The sequence below is a fragment of the Panthera leo genome, chromosome A2, assembly GCF_018350215.1.
Source record: "Panthera leo isolate Ple1 chromosome A2, P.leo_Ple1_pat1.1, whole genome shotgun sequence".
NCBI classification, from domain to species: domain Eukaryota; kingdom Metazoa; phylum Chordata; class Mammalia; order Carnivora; family Felidae; genus Panthera; species Panthera leo.
The window spans coordinates 125,576,380-125,600,776 of NC_056680.1; the positions used below are offsets into that span (position 1 = coordinate 125,576,380).

At 40.5% G+C, this 24,397-nt stretch overlaps 1 protein-coding gene across 3 annotated transcripts in view; it reads right to left on the reverse strand.

Moving 5' to 3' along the window:
- The window catches only part of AOAH (acyloxyacyl hydrolase), a 168,451-nt gene that overhangs the window by 55,883 nt on the left and 88,171 nt on the right, over nt 1–24,397 (reverse strand). For all 3 annotated transcript variants that reach the window (XM_042922170.1, XM_042922186.1, XM_042922177.1), the window contains exon 13: nt 14,061–14,152. In XM_042922170.1, coding sequence (XP_042778104.1) covers nt 14,061–14,152 — 92 coding nt within the window. The remainder of the gene's footprint in view (nt 1–14,060; nt 14,153–24,397) is intronic.

Below are 24,397 nucleotides of genomic sequence, written 5' to 3' on the forward strand. Positions count from 1 at the left end.
CCGAATTCTAGTTATTTTTTATAGGTAAGATATTAGAGTCTAAGAAAAATGTTTCTTCCTTAGAAAATAGCAATAGTTTATTTTCTTGAAGTTGCTTCTTCTCTTTTTGTGTTGTCTTTCTACATTCAAAATTTCCCTCTGATGTCCGATGATCCTGGATTGTTTGTTGGCTTGTACTTAAAAGTGGAAGCTGGTTAAAAACTTCAAAGCTGATTGGAAAGTGGACCTCTGGGTGTGGCTTTTTGACTCAGATCCTCACTGTAGCATGGGCTGGTGGGGACTTTCTCGGGGAAGCCCTGCTGTCAGTGTCTGGGGCTTTCCTCCCTGGGATGTGTAGACTCCCTACAGAAGGATCTTCTGCCCTCCAGCCAGGTTACCAGCACCCTGGGGCTAGGGGTGGGTGGTTTGCAGCATTCAGTATGCATGTGGAGTGGGGTGCTCCTCTCTTCACTTATGTCTGGTGTCCCTCAGTCCAGAAGCTTTTGATATTAGCATCTCTAGAGAATAATAAACCTCTAGACTTATACCAGAGTAAGGAGAGGCAACTGCCCACCTGTGTGAAGTTGGGAAAGAGTCTCAGGATCTAACTGCTTCTTCAACAATCTTTCAATCGACCCTTGTTTTTACTCTCACCTCAATTTCTAGAGCTACCAAATATAACCAATCCTCAAGTCTTCTGGGGAATCTGCAGTGTAAACCAGGTTGCTTCTTGACATTCCTTCCCACTGGCTTCGGATGCAGCTTTCTGAGTCAACTGAGTCAGTTACCACTTGTTCTGCTTTCTGGTTTCCAATGTTTTGTGGCTGTTGGCTCTTCCTGTTCTCTTTGTCCTTGTGGACAGATTCATTTACTGTCATTTTAGTGGAGTTTCTCAAGGGACAGAAGTAAATGCTTTGCTCAATCTGCTATCTTACCCAGAAGCCTGAAATGAATACTTTATACTCTGTGTCATTTACGCCCTCTGCCTTGACTGTTTTATTATATTTTGAAAAAAGCAGATGGGAAATGGACATTAGATCTGAGTTCAATCCTAAAATAATTTCACGGTCAATAAAGAGGGGTTATTTTACTTTGGGAAAGTAATTGTTACCAATATTTAGCCATAAATGTATTTTTGATAATTCTAAAAATGGAATTTATGTACCGAAATACTGTTTTGCTCATGACCTGCTCATGGAGAGCGAATAGTGTATATTAATATTATAGAAACAGTTAGTTGCATCTGTCTTTGCAATAATACAAAATCTTTGCCAATTGGTGAATAGTTTCATTAACATTTCTGACCAGAAATAGTATCTAGACTTTTGAGATTAAGGTTTTGTACTAGGCATTAGCAATCATTTCACATAATCAAAGATATCGTTTTCTTTCATCCCACCTCGAATGCATAATCTGTCTTATAAATACTAGGGATTGAATTTCTCATGGAGTGTCCAGGAATCCTGAGGAGACAGAACAATCAATACAGTACTCTGAGAAGCCCATAGCACAATATTTTTGAGATGCTAACAAATTGAGAATGCTTGATAGAAAGGCATCTGTATACAGGGTCAGGTGAATTTGAATTAATAGGAGAAACCAAGGATACTGTGCATAGTAAGGTTAACTGTGATGACCTTTCTGAGATTTGAAACCAGTCCAGTCTACCCCTACTTGGACTCAGGTTTTTCAGTGTGACCTTCTGTTTTTTCCCTTTGCCCTCTGTTGTACATCAAAACAAAGCCCAATGGGCTGGTAGAAGAGGTGATAGCATCAGTGCTGTAGTTTGATGGGGGCAGAGAGGAGTACTTGAAAGTTCTCTTTCTCCCACCTTCCCCAATGCCCAAGATGCTGGTATCCTCAATGTACGGGGCTGACGTGGAAGCATGCCATATTCAATTCCCACTGTGACTAGCTCTACCTACTCCAGTGCCCAGGAAGTACAGGCATTTCACGTGAGGACACACTGGTCCGCTTTTGATTTCTAACATCAAAATTCAAAACAGGTAAACCTAACACAGAATGTCTACTGGTTGCTCTCCCCAACATAGGTTCAGGTAAACACACATACACACACAAACCACTTTCTCTGATAGCCTTCTTATGACCTACCACCACCATACCATTTCACTATGACCAAATGGAAAACAAAACAAAACAAAGAAGAAGACCAAAAAATGAGCCTTATGCATGATGCAGATAAATTAAAGGAGTCGAATTTAAAACTGAAAAAAGTCATCACCTTCTATGTTGACTCAAAGCAGAATGTACTTGGAGAAAGGCAACAGAACAGCTTCCCCAAAAGGCTTAGCATATCCGAGGTTTTGGGGATAAATCAAGTCTGATACTATGCAAACAACAGTGATGTATCAGGTCCTGGTGAAGTTTCTGAGGCTATTTCTGTCTCTCTGCAGAGCACTGCTAGTTTGGGTATAAGTTCTGACACCCTAATTAAGGCGAATCGTAGAGAATGAGACACACGAAAAAAAGACTAGGGCATGTGGAAGACTAGTAGCAGGGACAGTGAGAGATACATGGTAACATCTAATGTGAAGGGTTAGGGCAGGGGAGTGGATTAGGATAAAACTGAATCATTTAGAGACCAGGCAGGCTTCATCCAGGGACCACTACTGCTGGGAAGCTTTAAGAAAAGAGTGAATAGTTTTCTTTCTGATGTGGGTGGAAGTCAGACTAGCATGGGGCCGGGGAGATGGATTAAAGAATTCTTAAAATTCCTTCTAGTTCTTTGATACTAGATCCCTGTGTAACCTCTAATTCACCACATCATGGAACAATGAAGATTTCAGCCTCAGAGAGAGATAAACATGTAGAATATGACTCGTTGTGTATTCAGAGAGACTAGCAGTGGGCTAATTATGCAGGGGTGTGTGTGCAGTGGTGAGGCTGGCTATAGAGGAGGTCCTAGGAGTTCAGACATGAAAAGATTAGTCAGACAGCATGATAGATTTTGAATTTGGAGCAGCAAATAATGCAGGGAAATAGACTTCATGGGCATTGTGTTCAATAATTCATGAGCTGCGGTACTCAGACAAGGCTTCTTACCTGTTAACTTCCCACTAAGGTTCCTTCCTCTGTCCTCTGAACTTAGAGCAGCTGTAACTGCTTCCTTCCTGGCTTTTCTTGGCCTCAGATTTGATTGTAGGCCACTGCATCAGCATAAATATTAAACTATGATAAACTGAGAGATTTAAGGTGTTGAGGCTTATAATGTACGAAGATCACTTGTGATACACAAAAGATTGTTTTAATAATCTAAACAGCACTTCTCAAAAGATGCTGTGAAACACTAGTTTCTTGAAATGTATCTTTCTCATTAAATGCATACATATAGAGAGAAAGGGAGAGAGAGAGATTTTCTACATAGTTCGGCGGTCAAATAAGTTTAGAAACGGTTTCATATTATACCTTGGAGATACATAAGGTTTTTTGCCTTATTAAAGGCTCTAATAAGCCTTATACTGAATAAATGTGTTTCTCCTTATTTAAACCAGCATTTCCAAAACTTAGTTGCCCTAGGAATCTTTTAAAAAATATGTATGACATCTTGTGGAACTAATGTTTCACAGAAGTATGTTGGGGAATATTGATGAACTATTTCTGTGCTCTCTATGTAAGCATTGAGATGGCCTAAAATCTCGGGTTGAGTTGGTTATAGTAATTTTGCTAGAGAAATTTGGAGGTTGTTCATTTACTTTGATCAATCTGGATTGAAAAATTATATCATTCTGGACAAAACTTCACACCAAGGCTTGACTTATCTATTATTGACCAAATTCACTTGTTAGCAGATCTCTCATTTGTTTTATTCCTTCTATCTGGCTATTGAGTTGATTATTTTACTTGAAAATTGTTCTCTCCAATTTGTTGACTGTGTGGTTATTTTAATACTTAAATGAATTTTGCTAGTTTCTTGTAGAACATTTATTATAGAACATGCTTAAAAGTCCAAGGGCTTAAGCTACACTGATTTATTTTTACATGCATCACATCATGCAGCTGGTGATTCAATTCATTCTGTTTATATTCCTTTTCCCTTATCCCTAGCGTTTTCCCTGAAATGTTAATTCCTGCAAATCTGACTTGATTTAGGCAATCTGAGGAAATGTAAGGGAAGGAGCCTTGTAGATTGTAAAGCACTCTACAAATGTAAAGTGATATCAATATGAACTTATTCAGTTGTTCTCTTTTACTGAGTACCTATTATGGTGCCACATAATGTGTTAGGGTCTAGGGCTAGAGAGCAAAGTCAAGCCTAATTCCTGTACTCAAGATGCTCAGAGTCTGGGGTGGGGTGGGCGGAGTGGAGAGACAATAAATAAACTGTTTTGACAAGTGAGGTGACATTGAGGTTGAAGGAGCACACTAGGAGCACAGGAGAGAATCATCCACTCAGGTGGGGGTTGGCCTGAGGAGGCTGTCTAAAGGAACTGATCCCTGGGTGGTGAGTGTGGAAGCGTGAACAAAGGGTAACTAGATAAGACAAAGGTGAGTGTGAGTGCTCATGAAGAGATGCTCAAACTCACTAGTAACCAGGTTACATATTATCAGAATAACAATAAAATATTGTTAGATTGGAAAAAATTAAGAAGATGGACAATCTTCAGTATTGGCAAGGATACGGGGAAACAAGTATTCTCACAGACTATTTGTGGGAATATAAATTGGGATAGCTTTTTGGGGAGATTATGAAAAATTAAAATGTATACATTCTATACATTCAGATCTATCCATTTTTTCTTAGATGTTTATTTATTTATTTAGAATTTTTTTTAACATTTATTTTTGAGAGGCAGAGACAGAGCATGAGCAAGGGTGAGGCAGAGAGGGAGGGAGACAGAATCTGAAGCAGGCTCCAGGCTCTAGCTGTCAGCACAGAGCCCGACACGGGCTCGAACCCATGAACTGTGAGATCATGACCTGAGCCGAAGTCAGATGCTTAACGGACTGAGCCACCAAGGCGCTCCTCTATCCATTTTTTTCTAAATAAATTGTCACATGTATTCATAAAGAGAACTGTAGGATGTTCATTATGGCATTATTGGGTATCGTGAGGATTTGGAATGGACTGTCCATCAGTACGATGCTATGAAATACCACGCAGAATTGTTCAAGAATGGAAAGTGCTTTGAGAAGTATTGTTAAAGCAAAGCATTAATTTACAGTGTATTATACACTGTTTAATGCCACTTATGGGGAGATTTTAATGAAATATTTCTTTATGTACCGATTTACACATGTAATCACACAGAAGGGATCTGAACAAAATCACGCTAAATTGATAATAGGGCTTTCTCCTGGGAAAGGGGGTGGAATTGGGGGAAAGCTTTGGCTTTTTACTATAAATATACCTCAGTATGTTTTGTAAGATGAAAATGTATTCATTATTTGAGTAATTAAATTAAAAAGTGAAAATTTAGAAATGAGTGGCATCAAGGGAGAAGTTTTGCAGATGGAGAGATTTGTCAGTATATGGCAGGAAGAGTCCTTGGCTAGGAGTTACGGCTTCTACAGATGGTCCTTCTGGCCCAAAGGGCAGTGCCCTGAGCCTTCATTCCATCCCTTCTTGCTTTCTCCATCCTTCCTTGCTTCCTTCCTTCATCCACCTTTCTTTCCCTGTTGGAACTTCCTCTCACTAACAGCATACTGTAGGATTTCTCATCTAAAAATGATTCCCCACAAGCTATCACACCTTTTCTCTTCTCCCTTTAATGGGGAAGGTTTTAATTTTTTATTTATTTTAATATTTATTTATTTTTAAGAGAGAGAGACACACATACAGAGCATGAATGGGGGAGGGGCAGAGAGTGAGGAAGACACTGAATCCAAAGCAGTCTCCAGGCTCTGAACTCTCAGCACAGAGCCCGACCGGAGAAGGTGGAGAAACTCGAACTCAGGAACCTTGGGATCATGACCTGAGCTGAAGTCAGGCAGTTAACTGATTGAGCCACCCAGGTGTCCCAAAGGGAACTTACTAAATAAGTTGTTGATGCTCACTTCCCTTATTACCTCCTGGAAACTACTCTCTGCAGTCAGGTTTCCATCTTCCCCCACTGAGACATCTCTGGCCAGTCTCCCTTGATCACCGCCCTGCACCCACAGTCCTCTTTCTCTGTTCCAGTCCTCCTCTGCCTCTGGCAGCATTTGGCTGAAAGTCACTTCTCCTTTGGAAACACTTTCTTCCCTTGGTCTCTAGGCTGCTGAACCCTTCTAGTTTTCTCTCTACTTTGAGAGCTATTTCTTCCTTTAAAAAATTTATTTAGCGGTTTATTTACTTAGAAAGAGCATGAGCAGGGGAGGAGCAGAGAGAGTGAGAGAGAGAATCCCAAGCAGGCTCTGCACTGTCAGTGTGGAGCCCCATGCGGAGCTTGAACTCATGAACAGTGAGATCATGACTTGAGCTGAAATCAAGAATCCCACCCTTAATCCACTAAGCCACCAGGCACCCCAAGGACTATTCCTTCCTTATCTTCTCTTCCTGAACCTCTAAATGTTGGCACCCCTCCCACCAGCTTCTGTCCACAGCCACATTTCTTTTTCACACTCATTCTCTGAAACAGAAGTTCTCAATTTGTTGCTCTCAGAACCATTTTATACTCTTAAAGTTACTGAGGAACCCAGAGAGATTTTTAAAGAAAATTAAATGTGAATTATACCTGTCAATATTATATGTTAGAAATCAAAACTTAGAAATTTAAAAGAATATTTAATTATTGATTCATTTAAAATAATAATAATAAAAATAAACCCATTACATGTTAACATAAGTAACATATTTTTTTCTGAAAAATATGTATTTTCCAACCCTTCCTCCAATTAGTGGGAAAAATGGCATCGTCTTACACTTTTTCAAGTTTCTTTGCTGTCTGACTTAATAGAAGACAGTCTGGGTTCTCATCTCTGCTTCTGCATTAAATCTGTAGTGGTATGTTGTTTTGATGGAATTATGTGAAGAAAGTCTCATCTTCAACATATAGTTGTAAAAGGGAGTAACATTTTAATATCTTTTTAAAAATGTTTATATTTATTTTTGAGAGAGAGAGAGCACAAGTGTGTGCACACGTGCACATGCATGGCAGAGGGGCAGAGAGAGAAGGGGACAGAGGATCTGAAGTGGGCTCCATGCTGATAGCAGAGAGCCTGATGGCTGGACTTGAACTCACGAACTGCAACATCATGACCTGAGCCGAAGTCAGACCCCTAACCGACAGAGCCTCCCAGGCACCTCTACTTTTTTAGATAAGTATGGACAGTCTTCTTTGATTCTATACCAAAACTTGAGATGTGGTATTATTTTAAAGATTGATTAGTTGTCATGTGGAATCTGAAATTATATCAATGAACTTTTGTACCACATCACATTAAAATGCATTGGTCTATCTTGTACTTTGAATGGATCTTTTACCCATGCATGGTTTTATACATCATATACTGGTCATTTAGAAAATATTGGCTCACTGAGTTATGTGGATATTTTAAATGTTGATACATTTTATGATACAATATTGAAAAATCATACTTGTTGCTAGCACTACATATCAGAAAAGTTTTGGGTATTAGGAAGCTGTCAAGTTCATAACAGAAAATACAAGTTTTCAAAAACTCAGAATTTTCTTTGAAAGCTGAAATTTTATGATTAACGGTCAATACTGTCAGTTGTTTTCCTTGAAGCTCCTTCATTTCAGATACACTATCTGCCACATATCCAATCTGAATAACTATAATTTATTTTCTAGTTCTTTTAAATAAAACCAGTGTTCCATGAAAAACTGACTAATTCAGCTCTCAACTCCCTCACAAAAGTGCTTTTTCTTAAGAAAATCCTATTTTTTCTTATGCAGTACAAGTGCTTTATGCATACCTCCCATTTCATCTGATGAAATTATTAAAAAATCATGGAAATACTTTAAAAAAATTAATAATTCTTCTGCTCAATAGGTGAACTTTTCAGGGGAGGCTGCCCTCCACCCCCGGGCTATGTTTTAAAACGAGGGTTGTGTAGAGGTGAAGATCACAGTGACTATAAACATAGTTTGGCGCCACTGCCTTTATTCATGCTCAGATGTCAACAATTTCACCCACCATGTTTTTGTGCCATCAGTACCAATGGCTACACGGTGCAAAAGGCAAATACTGTTTTGGTACTATGTGAAAGTAATTTTTACCTTGTGGATCCCTCGAAAAGGCCTGAGAGACCCACCTCCCAGCAGTCCACAGACCACACTTGGAGAATCTCTGATGTAGACTGTATTTCACTCCAATCAGCCTCACCTAACTTCAAATGACCACCTCTCTGGCTAATTATTTGTTTTGCAAAGTATAATTATAAGATGACTAATGATTTGCACTTACATCACATGTAATTTTTGAATAATGGATTTAATAAGGTTATTAAGTCCACTAGTGTTTAGTACTTACATGTCTTTTTTTAAAACATGAAATTAGGTTAGCAAATCTTAGCTGCAAATCCCTTCTCTCCAATTTTCTGTTTTTAACACCCCAAGTGACTTGGTTTGGAATTATACACTGCTTTTCAAAATTGTTCTCTCATATAACGTCTATTGGGTTGGAGAGAATAGATAACCTTTAACACTCAGATTCTAGGACACCGCTCATCAAAGATGTGTGTTTAAATGTCCTTGAATAGCATTACTGTGCCTCTTTTCACAGTAGCTTTGTCTATTTCTCTCTAAGCGTGTACTATGTTTCTGGCCCCAAATAGCAAATCTAAGCCAGTGGCAGAGGGATCAACATTTGTTCTACAAAATTCCATGTAGTTGGCACCCACTTATGTTGACCTACTGATCTCACTCTTCTCTTTCCAGCTTGATATGGTAACTTCGGTAATTGCTTTTGGTTCCTTTGGCTTTCATGATTTTTAATGGCTAACTTCACCTTTTATTTTTAAAGCTCTGATTACTGCCCTGTTTTTCCTCCCTCTGCTCTCCAGCTTTGAAGGACTTCTCTACCATTTACCCCTGGCCTGCAGAACTCCACTGACTGGACCATCTCCTGGACCCACTTTCAGAAGGGGTTTTGGGCACCATAAATGCTCACGTTAGATGTGGTTAGGTTCAGGTGCTTATGTTTGTTAAGGGTTTGGAGTTACTAGGTTCTCTGTCTGACTTTTGCTTAGAGGAAATAGTACCCATAAAGGACAATCAATTATGGAGTGCTACTTAAACCAGTAGCTGGTCAAGTAGCCAGCACCACACAGTGCAGGGCTTATGATGCAGATGCTCAAACTTTATGGCACAACAACCCTGGCCCTAGAGAAACATGGTTCCTAGAAAATTTCAGGCTCTGACCCATAAAATTAACCAAGTCTTATCTGAAGGCATGGTCAGTTAAGGGGTGGAGAAAAGCATATTTGGTGGGGAGAAGCAGGAGCATATTTTCTCAACAGCTTCCTCCAATGCTTCTAAACCAAGGAGCATCAGGAGGGTAGGATGTGGACTTCAATAACACGTTGCCCTAAAGCCACTAAACTTTAATACTGGGGAGAACTTCAGAGATTGCTAGGTGCAACTCAACTTCAACATATAAATGAGGTCCAGGACTGCTGTATATTCCACTGAAGGCCATGCAGAACCAGAACCCTTATACCTGTAAAGGTGGTCTTCCTCCTACTCTACCACACCAACTCACAGGGCTCTGGAGTTTTAGATATTGCTTTAACTAGAAGTCCTTCCTTCCTGAATTTTGGTATTGTTTCCCATACTTCCATATGTGTTACTGGGCCTTGTGTTCTTTAACTTAAATAGGATTTTTCTCTTACATTAATTGCTTTTGAACATGATCTGAACATGAAGTACTATTTTTAATTAAAAAAATACCCATTTCTTCTCACTTACAATTATAGTTCCCTTCTCTAATGTTGGCTATTGGGCTCCCAGCTCCCATGCTACCAACCTCATAGGGTGGGTTTTTGTTTTGTTTTGTTTTCGGTTTTTTTTTGTCTTTGAACCACTCAATTACTTTCAGAATCACATTGGGAAAACAAAATAAAACACATGGTTTTAAACGATATTGCTTTTTGAATTTTCTCGAGCCTAAGAGTCAAGAGAACAGATTTTTGTTAGTGTCGAATCAACTGAAGGATGTAAAGATTTGTGAAAGTAAGGGGTTGTATTTGTCTTTTAATGCATGCATGTAATTTCAATTAGTTACATTTACCTCATAAAAAATATTGAATTTTGAGGGAGGAGGGTATGTTGGAAAAAGAAAAGGAAGGTAACCATTTTCTCTCCCAAGCAACATCTTTTTGCTTGCTTTCTTTCTTTTTCTTTCTTTCTTTCTTTCTTTCTTTCTTTCTTTCTTTCTTTCCTTTATTTTTTAAGTTTATTTATTTATTTTGAGAGAGACAGAGAGCACAAACAGGGGAGGGGCAGAGAGAGATGATAGAGAGCCAATGCAGAGCCAGATGTGGGGCTAGAACTCACGAAACTGTGAGATCATTATCTGAGCCAAAACCAAGAGTCTAATGCCCAACTGACTGAGCTACCCAGGCACCATGCATCCTTTGCTTTCAAAGGTACATTTTCTAAAGAACATTGTTAATACCCAAAGCATGATGCTGATCACAGATAATAAGAAGCACTATCTACAGATCCAGTTGAAGAGAGAAATCCATAAATTCTATCCCATTTTGATAAGCATTTGGACTCAGAAGGACATGCTCAAAATGCCCGTGGAAACTGCCCATGTCGTTCATACATGTTGCTTTCTGGGTCAATATTCTTTTCATTCTCCTGATTCCAGCAGAAGAGGATCTTCTAATCTCTAATCTAATCTTCTAATCTCTCTAATATTTTTTACATGCTTTATAAATCTTTGTTATTTTAAGAAGGGATTGGCCCAGCCTAGATTATCTGCAGTATATAATTTGCATGAGATTATAGAAATGGTTTAACAGGACCTACTGCTGGGAGGGATGTCTTGAATGGTGACACACACATGACTATCATGCTGCTATGTGTCTGTTTACTGGCGGAATCTGCTGCAACTCAGATTTCAGAGAATTTCCTTTTCTGTCAAAAGGAACTGAATATATTTCCCCCATTCCAGCTGGGTGGCAAAGAACACAGGCATAGTACACACAAACAGGTGGCAGAAAGAGCTCTTGGAGAGAAACGACTAGATAGCCTGGGGCCCCACAAACACATAGAGAGAAAAGCCCTTGCAGGGTATGTGACCCTACAGCATGCCAGCTGTGCTGCACACATCCTTAGAAACACAACAGATAAGGACAGTACCTGGAGTCAGTGATGAGTAAGTTGCAGAACCAGATGGAAGTTTTGTAAATGGCAACACAGAGCCTGATACAAGAAGGTGCTAAGTCAGCACCAACTAGCTTAGGATAGGGATGACTTTCACCTAACGCACACCTAGCCAGTCACCTCCTTTGTGAGATGGTGTTAGAATGTCTCTGCACAGCCCTTATAAGGATTATAAACCATGAGTGGCTAAAGACTGGCAACTCTCCTCTCCCTTTCTCCCCACTGCCTTTCTCCTATGGACATCTGTCTGCTGCTGGGCTCTGATAGGATGGTGGTGGATGCAGCCATGGGACTGGAGGGCTAGTGGGATTTCACACTGAGAAGGGAGCAAACCCCTAGTCTGAGGACAGAAGAGACACAGAAGGACATTGGCTCCCCCTGTCACCCCCTCACTAAAATCTAAAAACAACTGAACAGCCTGCTTGGGAGCAGGAGCTATTTTGGGGCAGAGTTTTTGGGAAAATTAGATGTAGGAGATGTGGGGCAACTGTTGGTGAGTGTGAGCTATAAGTGGAAGAGATAAGGAAACCAGTTTTCCCTTCAACTGGGCCCTGCTGAGTGGATTCTTCTTTCACTCTTTGGATGACTCCAAGGAAGATTTAAACTACTTGGCAATTGTTTTATTTTTTATTTTATTTTTTTAAATGTTTATTTTGGAGACAGAGAGAGACAGAGCATGGGTGGGGGAGGGGCAGAGAGAGAGAGAGACACAGAATCCGAAGCAGGCTCCAGGCTCTGAGCTGTCAGCACAGAGCCTGACACGGGGGCTCGAACACACAAACCATGAGATCATGACCTGAGCCGAAGTCGGTCGCTCAACCGACTGAGCCACCCAGGCGCCCCATTGGCAATTGTTTTAAACATCAGACTGGCATTTCCTCAATGGCAACCTTGTGAAGCTTTAGGTCAAAAGGTGGCTGAATTTTATAGGGTTCAACATAAAGTTAAACTTCCATTAAAAGTGTAATAAACTATATCCATTTCTCATTCATAATGTATTCCTTTGTTGTTGTCATAAAAGCTTTAATTTAGAGAAATCTCCAGGTGTTTTTGTACTGGATTGGTGGAGGCCAGTTAAATTTTGTTTTCTCACTTTCAGTGTTGACAGTGGGGAGATAGGTAAGAGTCTTTTTTCCAGAAAGCTGCTTCAGCTTGGCTATCTCTGGATGTGTTCCAGGCGACAAAAACAATAGCAAGTGCAGCTGAAGAAAGAGAGGCTAAGCCTGGTGCTCAGGGGGCCCCAGACCACCGGGAGTAGGGGGCCCATAGAAAGGGAGCCCCTGATTGACCTTTGAAACAATGCATGCCATGTCTCCCCATGGAGAGGGCTTCTTTGATTCTTAGTCATTTCTCCATCCCATCGCTATTCTCTCAAAGTGACAAAGACTACAGAGAGCAACATTCCTGCAGGTAGAATGAAAAAAAAAAATCATACAGTTTGGGCATTGGGGACCAGGAGGACCCCTGCTCACCAAATTACTCCCTGGTATAGTGTTCCATGATGACAGATCCCACCATTTCACATTAATGTGGGTCCCTGGTCAAGTTTCTTAACCTGTCTATGTAACCCTTAGATTCCTCAACTGTGAAATGCAGAAATTAATGCCAGCTCCCTCACAAAGAGATGAAATGAGAAAAATCTCTACATAACACTCAGGGTAGTGATTTGCATACAGTGAATGTCTCATGAAGGTTACTTCTTACTCTCCCTATCACTGATACTGTTAACATTATTACACTAACCTCATTTTTCATGTGATTAAACTTGAAAACCTACACCTAAACTTGCAAATGCATCCCCTTTGCTTTCCCTATATTCACAGATGATTTCTACATTATTGTCAATGCCCTTTCCTGAAGATTGGTTATCATTTCCTGTTTTTTCTCTACCTCTTTCATTACACCAATCTTGTAAATCCTTTAGGGTTTGGGCCCCTGGCCTGACACCCCAAAAGGAAGAGGCTATTGACTAATTCTATGAATTATTTCTTCAACGAATCTGTAGCTCTGTGTTGAGAGTTGTCTTGTGGCACATCTTTCTTGTATTATCATTATTTGTACATTTGTCTAATCTGCCCTATTTGATTTTAATTGGTTGCAGAGATAGGTCAAACCCCATTTACCTTTGAAACATCTGTAGCATATATTCCTGATTAGGTAGTAAGTATTTAGTAAGTATTTTTAGATGAATGAGTGAAGACAATAAGGTAATGATCGAATAATTTATTTATGATATATAATGTCCTCCATTAAATAAAAAAATGGGGTGCTAACCTATGAATGGCTGCCCCCAGGCTCTGAGTCAACGCCTAATCACACATAGCAAATTGGGTTTGTGTGTCACTCAGATTTGCCATACATTGTCTCTACCTTCAAATCCAGAGCATTGAAGCCAGGGTGATTCCAGGACCTTGAGACTTGCCTATTAATTTTAGCCATTACCTTTATGGATATTAATTTCTGAGAGTAAATAATCAAGTAAACTTTCTTGTCCCTTGAATGAGAAAAAGTCAGTGATGTGTTTATGTCTTATCCATTAGAGGTCAACTCTACAGCCCCTGCAATGAGAATATTCCCTCCTTGTGAACACTGATAAAATTCAATTTGCATTACATCCCCCTGCATAGTGGACTCTATGTCAGTGGTAGGTTTCTTGTATGTTACTCATGTTCTAGAAGCAATTCCTAATAATTCTCGTTTCAACATCTTGGGAGCAAGCCCCGTCTCTTGTTCTTTCCTTACACAGATACGTTGAAATGTTTAAAGGTACTCAAACATACATACCCACTAATGGAGTCCAGAAACCCAGTAGCACCAGAGATTTGGGGCCAGTTGAGCTCATTGGTAAGAGCTGTTGGTAAATTGACGAAGGATTTCTAAAGAAAACATAAAGTGGTGATTATAAAAATGGTCATTTGTTTTTTACAGGTAGTAACATTATCCATTGCCTAGGCGGCATTCTCTGTCTTTCTCACTCTCTTTTTCTTAATCTATTTCTTTAAGAGGCTTTGGTATATAAAGCATATGCCACTCTATCATCAGGGACTTCACAAAGATCAGCATCACTCATGAACTGGCTTCCATTCAGCTTCTGTGAAAGATGTGAAATGTGTGGCAGCTTATACTCATCCCTCATTTGAAAGGGATGCTTCAGTAGATGGGTAAACTTTCCACTCTTTTAAATTTGCTGAGATTTTCTCCATATTTATTTTAGATATTCAGGAAATCAACTGCTCAAACAATAATAATACCCAAGCCCCCAGCAAGAATGCCTTCCCTGAGTTCAAAGCCATGTCCTCAGTCAATAAGATAGTGTCTCCTGACCTCCTTGGGAGTCTCAGGCACCTTTGAGAATCTAATTTTGGTTTCTTTCCTCACAAAGATGCACATATATTCAACACGGCCTATGATTTCAAGGGGTTAACATACCCCCTGTATCTCTTACACAGTCTCGGGTTCAAGAACTGTTGACACAGAGTGTTGACAAAACCAGGATTCATTTGAACCATGTTTCTATGGCTTGTGCAAAATCATAGAGAAAAAACATTGCCAGCTATGTCCCCTTATTATTCCTTTTATAAATGCCCTCTGGGGTAAACCTCTACTCTGGTCTAATTTCTAGAAAAAGCTTATCTAGACTGATGTTTTCAGAATAGGGTTGCCAAATTTAGCAATAAAAATAGAGGATACCCAGTTAAATTTGAGTTTCAATACACAAAATGATGGGGTGCTGTTGGTTAAGCATCTGACTTCAATTCAATTCATGATCTCACGGTTCATGGATTCTGGGACCCATGTAGGGCTCTGTGGTGAAAGCTCAGAGCCTGGAGCCTGCTTCAGATTCTGTGTTGTCCCCTCTCTCTTTCTGCCATTCCCCTGCTCTGTCTCTCTGTCTCAAAAATAGTCTCAAAAACAAAACCGGGCGCCTGAGTGGCTCAGTCGGTTAAGCGTCCGACTTCAGCTCAGGTCACGACCCTGTGGTTTGTGAGTTTGAGCCCCGCGTCAGGCTCTGTGCTGACAACTCAGAGCCTGGAGCCTGCTTCAGATTCTGTGTCTCCCTCTCTCTCTGCCCCTCCCCTGTTCACGCTCTGTCTCTTAATAATAAATAAACATTAAAAAAATTAAAACAAACAAAAAAACCCCACAAAAAAACCCCCAAAATGTGGTGCCTATATACAATGGAATATTATTCAGTCTTCAAGAAGAAGGAGATTTCTGACCCATGCTAAAACATGGGTGAAACTTAAGGACATTATCCTAAGTGAAATAAACCAGTTTCATAAAAAGATAAATACTGTATAATTCCACTTATAGAAGGTATTTAGAGCTGTCAAATTCATAGACACAGAAAGTAGAAAGGTGGTTGCCAGGGGCTGGGAGTGGATGTAGAATGAGGAGCTGCCATTTAATGGGTACAGAGTTGTAGTTTTGCAAGATGAAAAAGTGTCGGAGATTGGTTGCACAGCAACGTGATATACTTAACACTAATGAACTGTACACTTAAAGGTGGGTAAGATTATAAATTTTACGTTGCAAGTATTTTATCACAATTAAAAAAAATGAGTACAAAAAGATTGAATTTCAGGTAAACAAAGAATAATTTTTGGCATAAGTGTGTCCTGTGCAATGTTTGGAACATGTTTATACTTAAAAAGTTGTTTGTTATGCATCTGAAGTTCAAATTTAACTGGGTGTCCTGTATTTTACCAGGGGATCTCAGTTTGGATACACACTCTGAAATCCAATGCTTCCTTTTTGCCCTGGCTGACAGGAAGCCTCAATGCCTGGCTGCAGGAAGCAGTTTATCTCAGGTACATAGTGTCTTCTCCTCCATGTGCCCTTGAGCTTCTCAACATTGAAAACCTATGCCTCCTTTGGATAAACATGAAAACCTTGGGTCCTCCTTTAATGTTTATTTTAAAATGAAAAATAAACTAAGGATAATGTCTAAAGGCAAATCCTATCAAAGCAATTGTGGCACAGAATACAAGTTTTCAAATTGCATATGGCCCTTCCCCTGCTGGCTTCCTTGCTTATGATGATCCTTATCCTGTCTCCTAAAGAGAACCTAAATGTGGAGGCTATGAGGGAAGGAAAAGCCACACTTCTCTCTCATTAACCACTTGAAAATGTATCATTATTATTTTTTTCTGATTACAAAGTATACTTGTTATAGAACTGAAATATATAATAATTTACAATATAGAAAGTCTCTCATCACTTCCCCTTAAGAGATAATCATTATGAGGTAACCACTGTTAACACCTTGTGAGCTACCTATCGACATCTATATCATATCTGTATCTATGCCTATATCTATCTATATCTATATCTATATCTATATCTATATCTATATCTATATCTAAAGCTATCTATAGATGAACATTATATATGTGTTCAGAATAGGGTTGCCAAAGGTTATGAATCTACCATCATTCTTTAAACTTGGAAAACCTCAAAACTCAAGTAGTTTTCCTAGTGTCAGAGTGTGATGGTTCCTACCATCATATAGAGAATGAGTACTCAAAATAAAATAAAATTTATTTCTCAACTGTGGACTGTAATGGGTTGAATTGTGTCCTCCAAAAAGGCATGTGAAAGGCCTAACCCTCAACATTTCAGAATGTGACCTTATTTGTAATAGGGGGCCATTGCAGATGCAATTAGTTAAGATGAGGTCATACTGAAATAGGATGTGTCCCTAATGCACTATGACTGGTCTCTTCACAAGAAGAAGAAGAGACACAGAGACACAGGGGCAAGACCATGTAATGATGGAGGCAGAAACTGGAGTCAAAGAACAAGTCAAGGAGCACCAAGGATCACCAGTGATCACTGGAAGCTAGAAGAGAGGCATGGAACAGATTCTTTCTCAGATCTGTCAGAAGGAAACATCCTGCTGACACCTTGATCTCAGATTTTCAGCCTCCAGAACTGTGTGAACAATTTTTTTTAAAGCCATTCAGTGTGTGATACTTTGTTGCAGTGGTCCAAGGAAACTATGGCATGGTCTGAACTGGACAATTTGCTTGCAGTTCTTATCATTCTTATTCAGAGGTCCAAGATACGAACCTTCTACTGTGTTCATTTACTTCTCAAAATACGTCATGTAACAAATAATTCACACGCAGCAGTTGTCCTGTGGTGCCTTGCCCTGTTTTCCTTGGCTCTGTGAGCTTTCTCCTTCCACATGTCAATCCCAAGGACCCCCATCCTTATTCTTATCCCAAGGGTGATTTTCAGCACAGTGGGGGCAGGAAGTGGAAGAGAGGTGACCGGAAAGGATGGCTTCTTGGGATTAACTATGCTGGTTAGCAACAAAATAATGTATTATCATTAATAATTATAATAATTATGTATTAATAAAATAATAATAATGTGTCAATTATGGTTTATCTCTATCTAAGGAGCAGAAACAGGCGATGGAAAAGAGGCTCCTGATGAATCTTGAAGCACCATGCAGTTCCAGTGACTGGCACTTTGTCACCCCTTAGCAGGAGGCACCCGCCACTTTCTGCTCAAAACTCCACCATTATTGTGAGTCAGATACTCTCTGTTTTGGTTTCTGTTCCTCCTGCCACTATAACTCAAATGTCTTCTCTGTTTTTTTTTAATCTTATTTTTTCCCTAGGTCTTGCTGTTTACAATGTGTGTTTGCTGTAGGATTTGAGAATATTCAATTCATCCAGAGAAGACAAGAAAAGTAAACAGAATGGATGAAACTCATAAGATTTGTTAGGCAGAGATAGTGAATAAGCAGGTGGCTTGTGATATGTAGACAGAATACGTGAGCTGTGTTAAGTGAGTCAGTAGCCTATAGAGCATATTGAGTTAAAGGAACAATACAACACTCCCCGATACCACTCTCTCTCTCTCTCTCTCTCTCTCCTTTTTCTCAGTCCTCTGCATCATGACAACCCCAGATTTGGGGAACTGGGCACGGAACTAGGCTTCTGATTTGGGATGGGCCTACTCTCTCTTTCATAGGGAGTTAGGAACCCTGCTGGCAGGGAGGTGTGCCTGATGCTCTCTGCAGCCTGGAGCAGTAACGGAGGGGATGGCAGTTCTGAAGCGTGCTAGCCAAGTAGGGAAAGGCTTTACTCTAAAAATGCAGAAGCTCTACTTCTGTGTCTGGCTCTACAAAGACAGTGAAACTCCACGGTTTGGATATGACACATTGGAAATGGGTTCCATAGTCTATCCATCCCCATTCTCAGTCAGGGGTGGGTGATAAAGTGTTTATCTTCCCAGTGGGGGTGGGGGAGCAGATGTTGAGACAGAGTTAGGACAGAGGAGAAAATGGCTGGCAGCCTTGTTTTGGGTAGTGGGGTCTCTCAATTCAGTCTCTCTGGATCAATCCCTTCAGATCTCAAATATCTGGGAGAATCCTGGACTTCTTGCTGCTCTTGAAAAAAGCCCCAACCAGTCCTGGAATCATCCCTACCAGGATTTAAGCTGGAGCAGATGGCAGCTGATGCTGAATCACAGCGGGGACCAGGGTGGCTTTGTATCTCACAGCCGAAGTCCTGGAAAGCCCAGGAAGGTCAGCTGCATAGGTTTGTCCTGGTCACTCAATTAACCTTGAAATAACACGCATTTGTGCTTTCCTGGTTAAATGTTTCAGACTTCATTTATGGTGTTATGGTGAAGTTTTACCATTCTTGGCTGTGCAAAACCAGGGGCTTTACCTTTGTGTCAGTTTTGGTATCTCCAATGGCTGTAGAATATTACTCTCTTTAACAGGAATGTTGGGAGGGTCAAAGGACAGTGAGGGAAGCAGCCTGACAAGTAGAAGCCCCACACTGTGTAAAGAATCATGTTTGGGTGGATTATGTAGTGTTCCCTCCAAGTGGATTGTCCCAGGTTTAAGAGGAATGAATTTTATTGCAGATAATAGAAAACATTTGAGCAGACAAATAGAAGCCCCAACATACTTTTTCTTCCTTAGTAAATTTGGTAGATAAAAATGAGAAGTAATGGCCATTAATAGCAAAGGTTTTATAGACCCTAGCAAAAAGAGAATGTTTAAGTCATATCACATTAAACACTAAAAGCCTTATTCACGCAACATTGTACCCAAGATATTTCAGGCATTTAAGGCAGGAAAGATGCAAATTAGGATCTCCCTCATCAACTCCTGCTTATTCCTCTTGAGCATTTATGTTCTCAGAAAACTTGTCTTAAATGTACCTTAAATGTACATATGTAGAAAGACAATGTTTACCAAGAAAAATTTCCCAAATTTGTAAAGAGCATCAGAAACTCAATGAGTGATAAGCCAACTGCCTCATTGCTTCAGATTTTCTTCTGATTTTATCAATGATACACAATGTTTTATGTCATAATTGACATGTATATACCATTTTTGTGTAATATTTTAACATTACTCTGTGTGTGTGTGTGTGTGTGTGTGTGTGTGTGTGTATTTCCATGAATTGAGAAAGCCCACTGGTTCTCATTTTTAATGCATATTCAGTAAATATAAAACTTTGGATTTGGGAATATTTTAAGCCCTAACTTCAATAAGCAACTTATATTTGGGTTTCTTAAAACCATATGAAGTGACGGAGAATAATGGCATCAACCAGAAGTTCATGTGGTTCTGCCAATCTTCCAATGATAAAGGGAATATTCTTGGAGCCTTTATTTCACTGTTTCCATTTGAGCCCTCTCTGTCCGACAGTGCCATGGACAAATTGTACAGTGTATTCCCTTCTGTAGTACTGTTAACTGGGTTAGATCTAAGTTGTTTATTTTCAAATAATACAAAGTCACTTGGAGGAATCTGTAGCTAACTTCTGTTGGAAAAAGATATGAAAAATATCATCAGTTAAATAAGTTTTTAAAAATTTATTTATCAGGAACTAAACTCTCAAAGCAGACAGGTTTTGTTGTTTTACTCAAAGAGGAAAATAGCTCTTAGGTTGGTCTTTTGATAATGGAACAAGAATCTCAAGGCCTAGGAATCAGAGATCGCTGTTTAGTTTTGGGACCACGAGCCTCCCAGCCCTCTTGGTCGGCCACTATTTCACCTGTCCTGCAGGTGGCCTAGATGAGGCTGTGCTCCGGCTTTGTGCCTTTTTCCCCCTCCTTTGAAAAAATTTTAAATTTACTTATTTAAATTCAAGTTAATTAACATACGGTGTCATCTTGGCTTCAGGAGTAGACCCCAGTAATGCATCTCTCACAGATGACATCCAGTGCTCATTCAACAAGTGCCCTCCTAAATGCCCATCTCCCACTTAGCCCATCCCCCTCCACCTCCTCTCCAGCAACTCCCAGTTTGTTCTCTGTATTTAAGAGTCTCTTACAGTTTGCTTCCCTCTTGGTTTTTCTTATTTTTCCTTCTCTTCCCCTATGTTCATCTGTTGTATTTCTACACCTTTCAATCTCACAGGCCTGCTCTATGACCTCCTGCCTTCTCAGGCCACTGCCTGGGACTCAGTCTCATCATCCACCCTCCCCCCCTCCTATCTCCCGCCACTACCTTAGTGCATTTCCTTATAGAAATACCAAGTCATGAAACTTCAAGGGCCCTCCTTGTCCTTCGCACAAACTTTCTTGCTCTGGTCCCTTTCCTTTAGGCTTTGATATGTGAATAAATCCTATAAATGAATGTATATTCCTTCATGATGCTTGAATGTGCTACATTTCCCAGGTAACTGCGTTTTAGGCCAGAGGAGAGAAAGGACTAATAATGAATTCCCCCTATGTGCCAGGCACTGAGACGGGAAACTTGTACACACTGTGTAACTTCATCAAACAACTCTGTGAGGCAGGGGCTAGTCTTCTTCCTTCCTTCCTTGGTCCCTTCCGCAAACACTGTTTGAGCAACTACCATGTCTCAGATGCTGGATACTACCTTTTAGAAAAGGAACAAGCATCCAAGCCTCAGATGAACAGCAGTAAATTAAATGAGCACACCTCAACCTACTTGGAGATACTAGAAAAAGCCCATTTTGTGGTGGCACCTCTTGTCACTGGTCCCGGGCCACAGAGGACTCTGTATTTTCTGTGCAGAAACTGGGCCACGTGGGACTCAGGAAAACTGTGGCAAACAGAACTCAGAGGGAGTTTGGGTGACTTGCCAAGGTCACAGAGCTGGTACGCAGTGGGGCTCGGATTTGAACACAGGTGCTGGTGGGATTAGGAAGGGAGAGGCTTGGAGCAGGCCAGAAGAACCTCAGCTTTCAGTAACCCCTTGTATCTGGTCCTTGGTTTCCCCCTAAGCTGCCAAATCTCATGGAATCACAAACTTGGCTAAGCTGGATTGGCTAGTTGTTGAAAATGAGGCTTCCTGGGTGTCTACTGAGAGGATGGTCTCTCAGATACTACTTTGGGTAAAAGGTTCAGAAATCTACAGATAATCCAGGAGTGGCTGCTATCTTTTCCTCTCTGTTTCTCTTATGTGGAAGCCAAGCATACCTTATGAAGAGTACAGAATGGATATTTTTGGGATACATACTGAAATGATATGTGAGCCTACACAGACACATACATACACACCCCACTCACATATTCCCAGGGTCTGTTCTGTCCTCACATCTGCTGGGGAAAGGCAGACTCAGAGAACCACTACCAATCTGGAGGTTTATCTTCCAGTGCAGCTGGCAGATGAAGGTCTGGGAGAGCAGGGGAAGTATATTTCCTCTGGTTTCTGCCTCTCAATCTCAGACTTTACTCAGTCAGGCAGCATCATTCACATAAGCTAATACTTTGATATAGACAATTTCAAGAATGTAATTAAACTCTGAGTTTGATTCATAAACCTTAGAATCCTGTACACAGTGAAATGAGTCTCCTATTGATGTCCTGGTGGCCCTATAATTCATTAAACATACAGAGAGAGAGAGAGAGAGAGAGAGAGAGAGAGAGAGAGAGAGACAGACAGACACAGGGAGAGAGAGAGAGAAACACATCAAATGCCATCCTGTGCTAGGCACTCTGTTTACCACTGTACCAAGCAGTAGTAAGTTCCTCCTTGTGGAGCTCACAGTCTAGAAAATAAACATTTCCCAGCTGGGTACCTTGAAGACTTTCTTTACCTCTTCTGTATCTCAGTTTCTTTGTCTATATGATGGTCTAATAACAGCACCTATCTCATCGGGTGGTCTGAAAAGACAATCCATTTAGAATTATAAGTGTTCAATGAAAGTTAGCTCTTAGTGGTAGTGATAGGGAAGTCCAGAGTGATAGAAAGGACACCTGTCTCATATGTGGGGGTTTGAAAAGGAATCTTGTAAGAAATGTCATCCCATGTGAATCCTGTGAGGTTACTGAAAGGGAGCCAGACAAAAAGGGGCAGGGGAAAGAGTTTAAGCACTGGCAATACCATATACAAAATTCCACAGCTGAATCCATCCTATTACATACAAGGAAGACCAACAAACTCTGCCTGTAACAAACCCAAGGAGCATATATGCCAGTTCTCTATTGCTCTATCTATTGTTATGACCAGTAACAACTGCTCAGCTCCTGGGATGATACCTATTGAAGGCACATTTAAACTTTAGCAAGAGCTAAATAAGTAGTTTTCAGGTAAAAAACGTATAGCATTTCATCTTTGACCCTATGCTAGTCCAAAGCCTTATGGGGCAGTGAAGAAAGTCAAATAAAGATTTCTAGCAAAATGTGACCAGTAGACATAAAGAGGACAGAATGGCAAGCAACAATCTTTCATCATTTTGCCAGAATATAGCTCTTTTTATTAATCTATTTTTTCACCTTGTCAGCTCCTCTTAGTCTCTTTCATTCCCCTTTTCTTTTATTTATTATTTAAGGTCTAACCCCATCATTTATTTATTCGATGAATGAGTTGAGGGATGCATTTATCTAATCTCCCCATACCAAATGAAAATGCATTGTGCAGTTGGATTTCTTCCACAAAATTCAAGTCCTTCCATCATTATTTCTAGAGTGGTTGAAGAACTGTATCCAAATTCATAAAACTGAGAAAACAAGAGTTTAAAGTGTCCTGCTGCTATGCAGAAAAAAATCACAACCTTTTCTTTCATGGAGCCAGTGGAACACATTTTTTCACAAACAGAAAAAATAACTATTCTAAGGGCCAGGAACAGGCAACAAGGCACACATATCATAAAATTTCACTCTTCAGATACCTTCATTTGTAAAGGTTTGGTCATTTTTTTGAAGCATTCAAGCTGCTGTTTGTCTGGGGTGGGGTAGTTTTCATTTTTTGAGAGGTAACATCAAACATTAGACTCTAGAAGCCCAAAGTCCACAGCCAAGCTACAGGGGAAGCCATCACGGGGGCACCTAATGACCAGGCCAGAACTGGGCTGTCACTCCCCACTATCTAGCTCATCAAAAATGATCTTATTTTCTTCCTCTCCCCTCTTCCACCTTATACCAAGAAGCTATCACAAAATCTCGCTGATTCTATCCTTCCAACTTGCACATGTGATGGTCCTGGGTTACTGCCACAGCCTCTGGCCAGGGTCCCTGCCTTCTCACACTCCCCCTACCATCTTCAGAAGTCTATTCTAGAATCTTGTTGGGGAGCTTTGTTAAGATATGGATCCTGTTTGGGTAGATTTGTGGTGGGGTCTTAGAATTTTTTTTTTTTTTTTTCAACTTTTTTTTTTTTTTTTTTTTTTTTTTTGGGACAGAGAGAGACAGAGCATGAACGGGGGAGGGGCAGAGAGAGAGGGAGACACAGAATCGGAAACAGGCTCCAGGCTCTGAGCCATCAGCCCAGAGCCTGACGCGGGGCTCGAACTCACGGACCGCGAGATCGTGACCTGGCTGAAGTCGGACGCTTAACCGACTGCGCCACCCAGGCGCCCCTTAGAATTTATTTTTAATAAGTGCCCTGAATGGCTGCAGTGACTGGCCCGGTTTGGGAAACACTGCTTTTTGGGCTACAGTAGCTGTTCAAAGTCATCCTCCACATGGCACCACCCACTGCCCCAACTTCTTCTCACATCCCACTCAACTACCTGTGGGCCACTCAGACCTTCAGGCCTGTCACAAGCTCTTCTTCCTACTCTGCGGTCTTTACTTATCAATTGCTACTCATTGGTCAAGCATTAGCTAAATCCTGACTTCTTTGGCCCTCCTTCCTTTGTGAGGTGCTCTTCTCACTCTCATCACACCCTGTG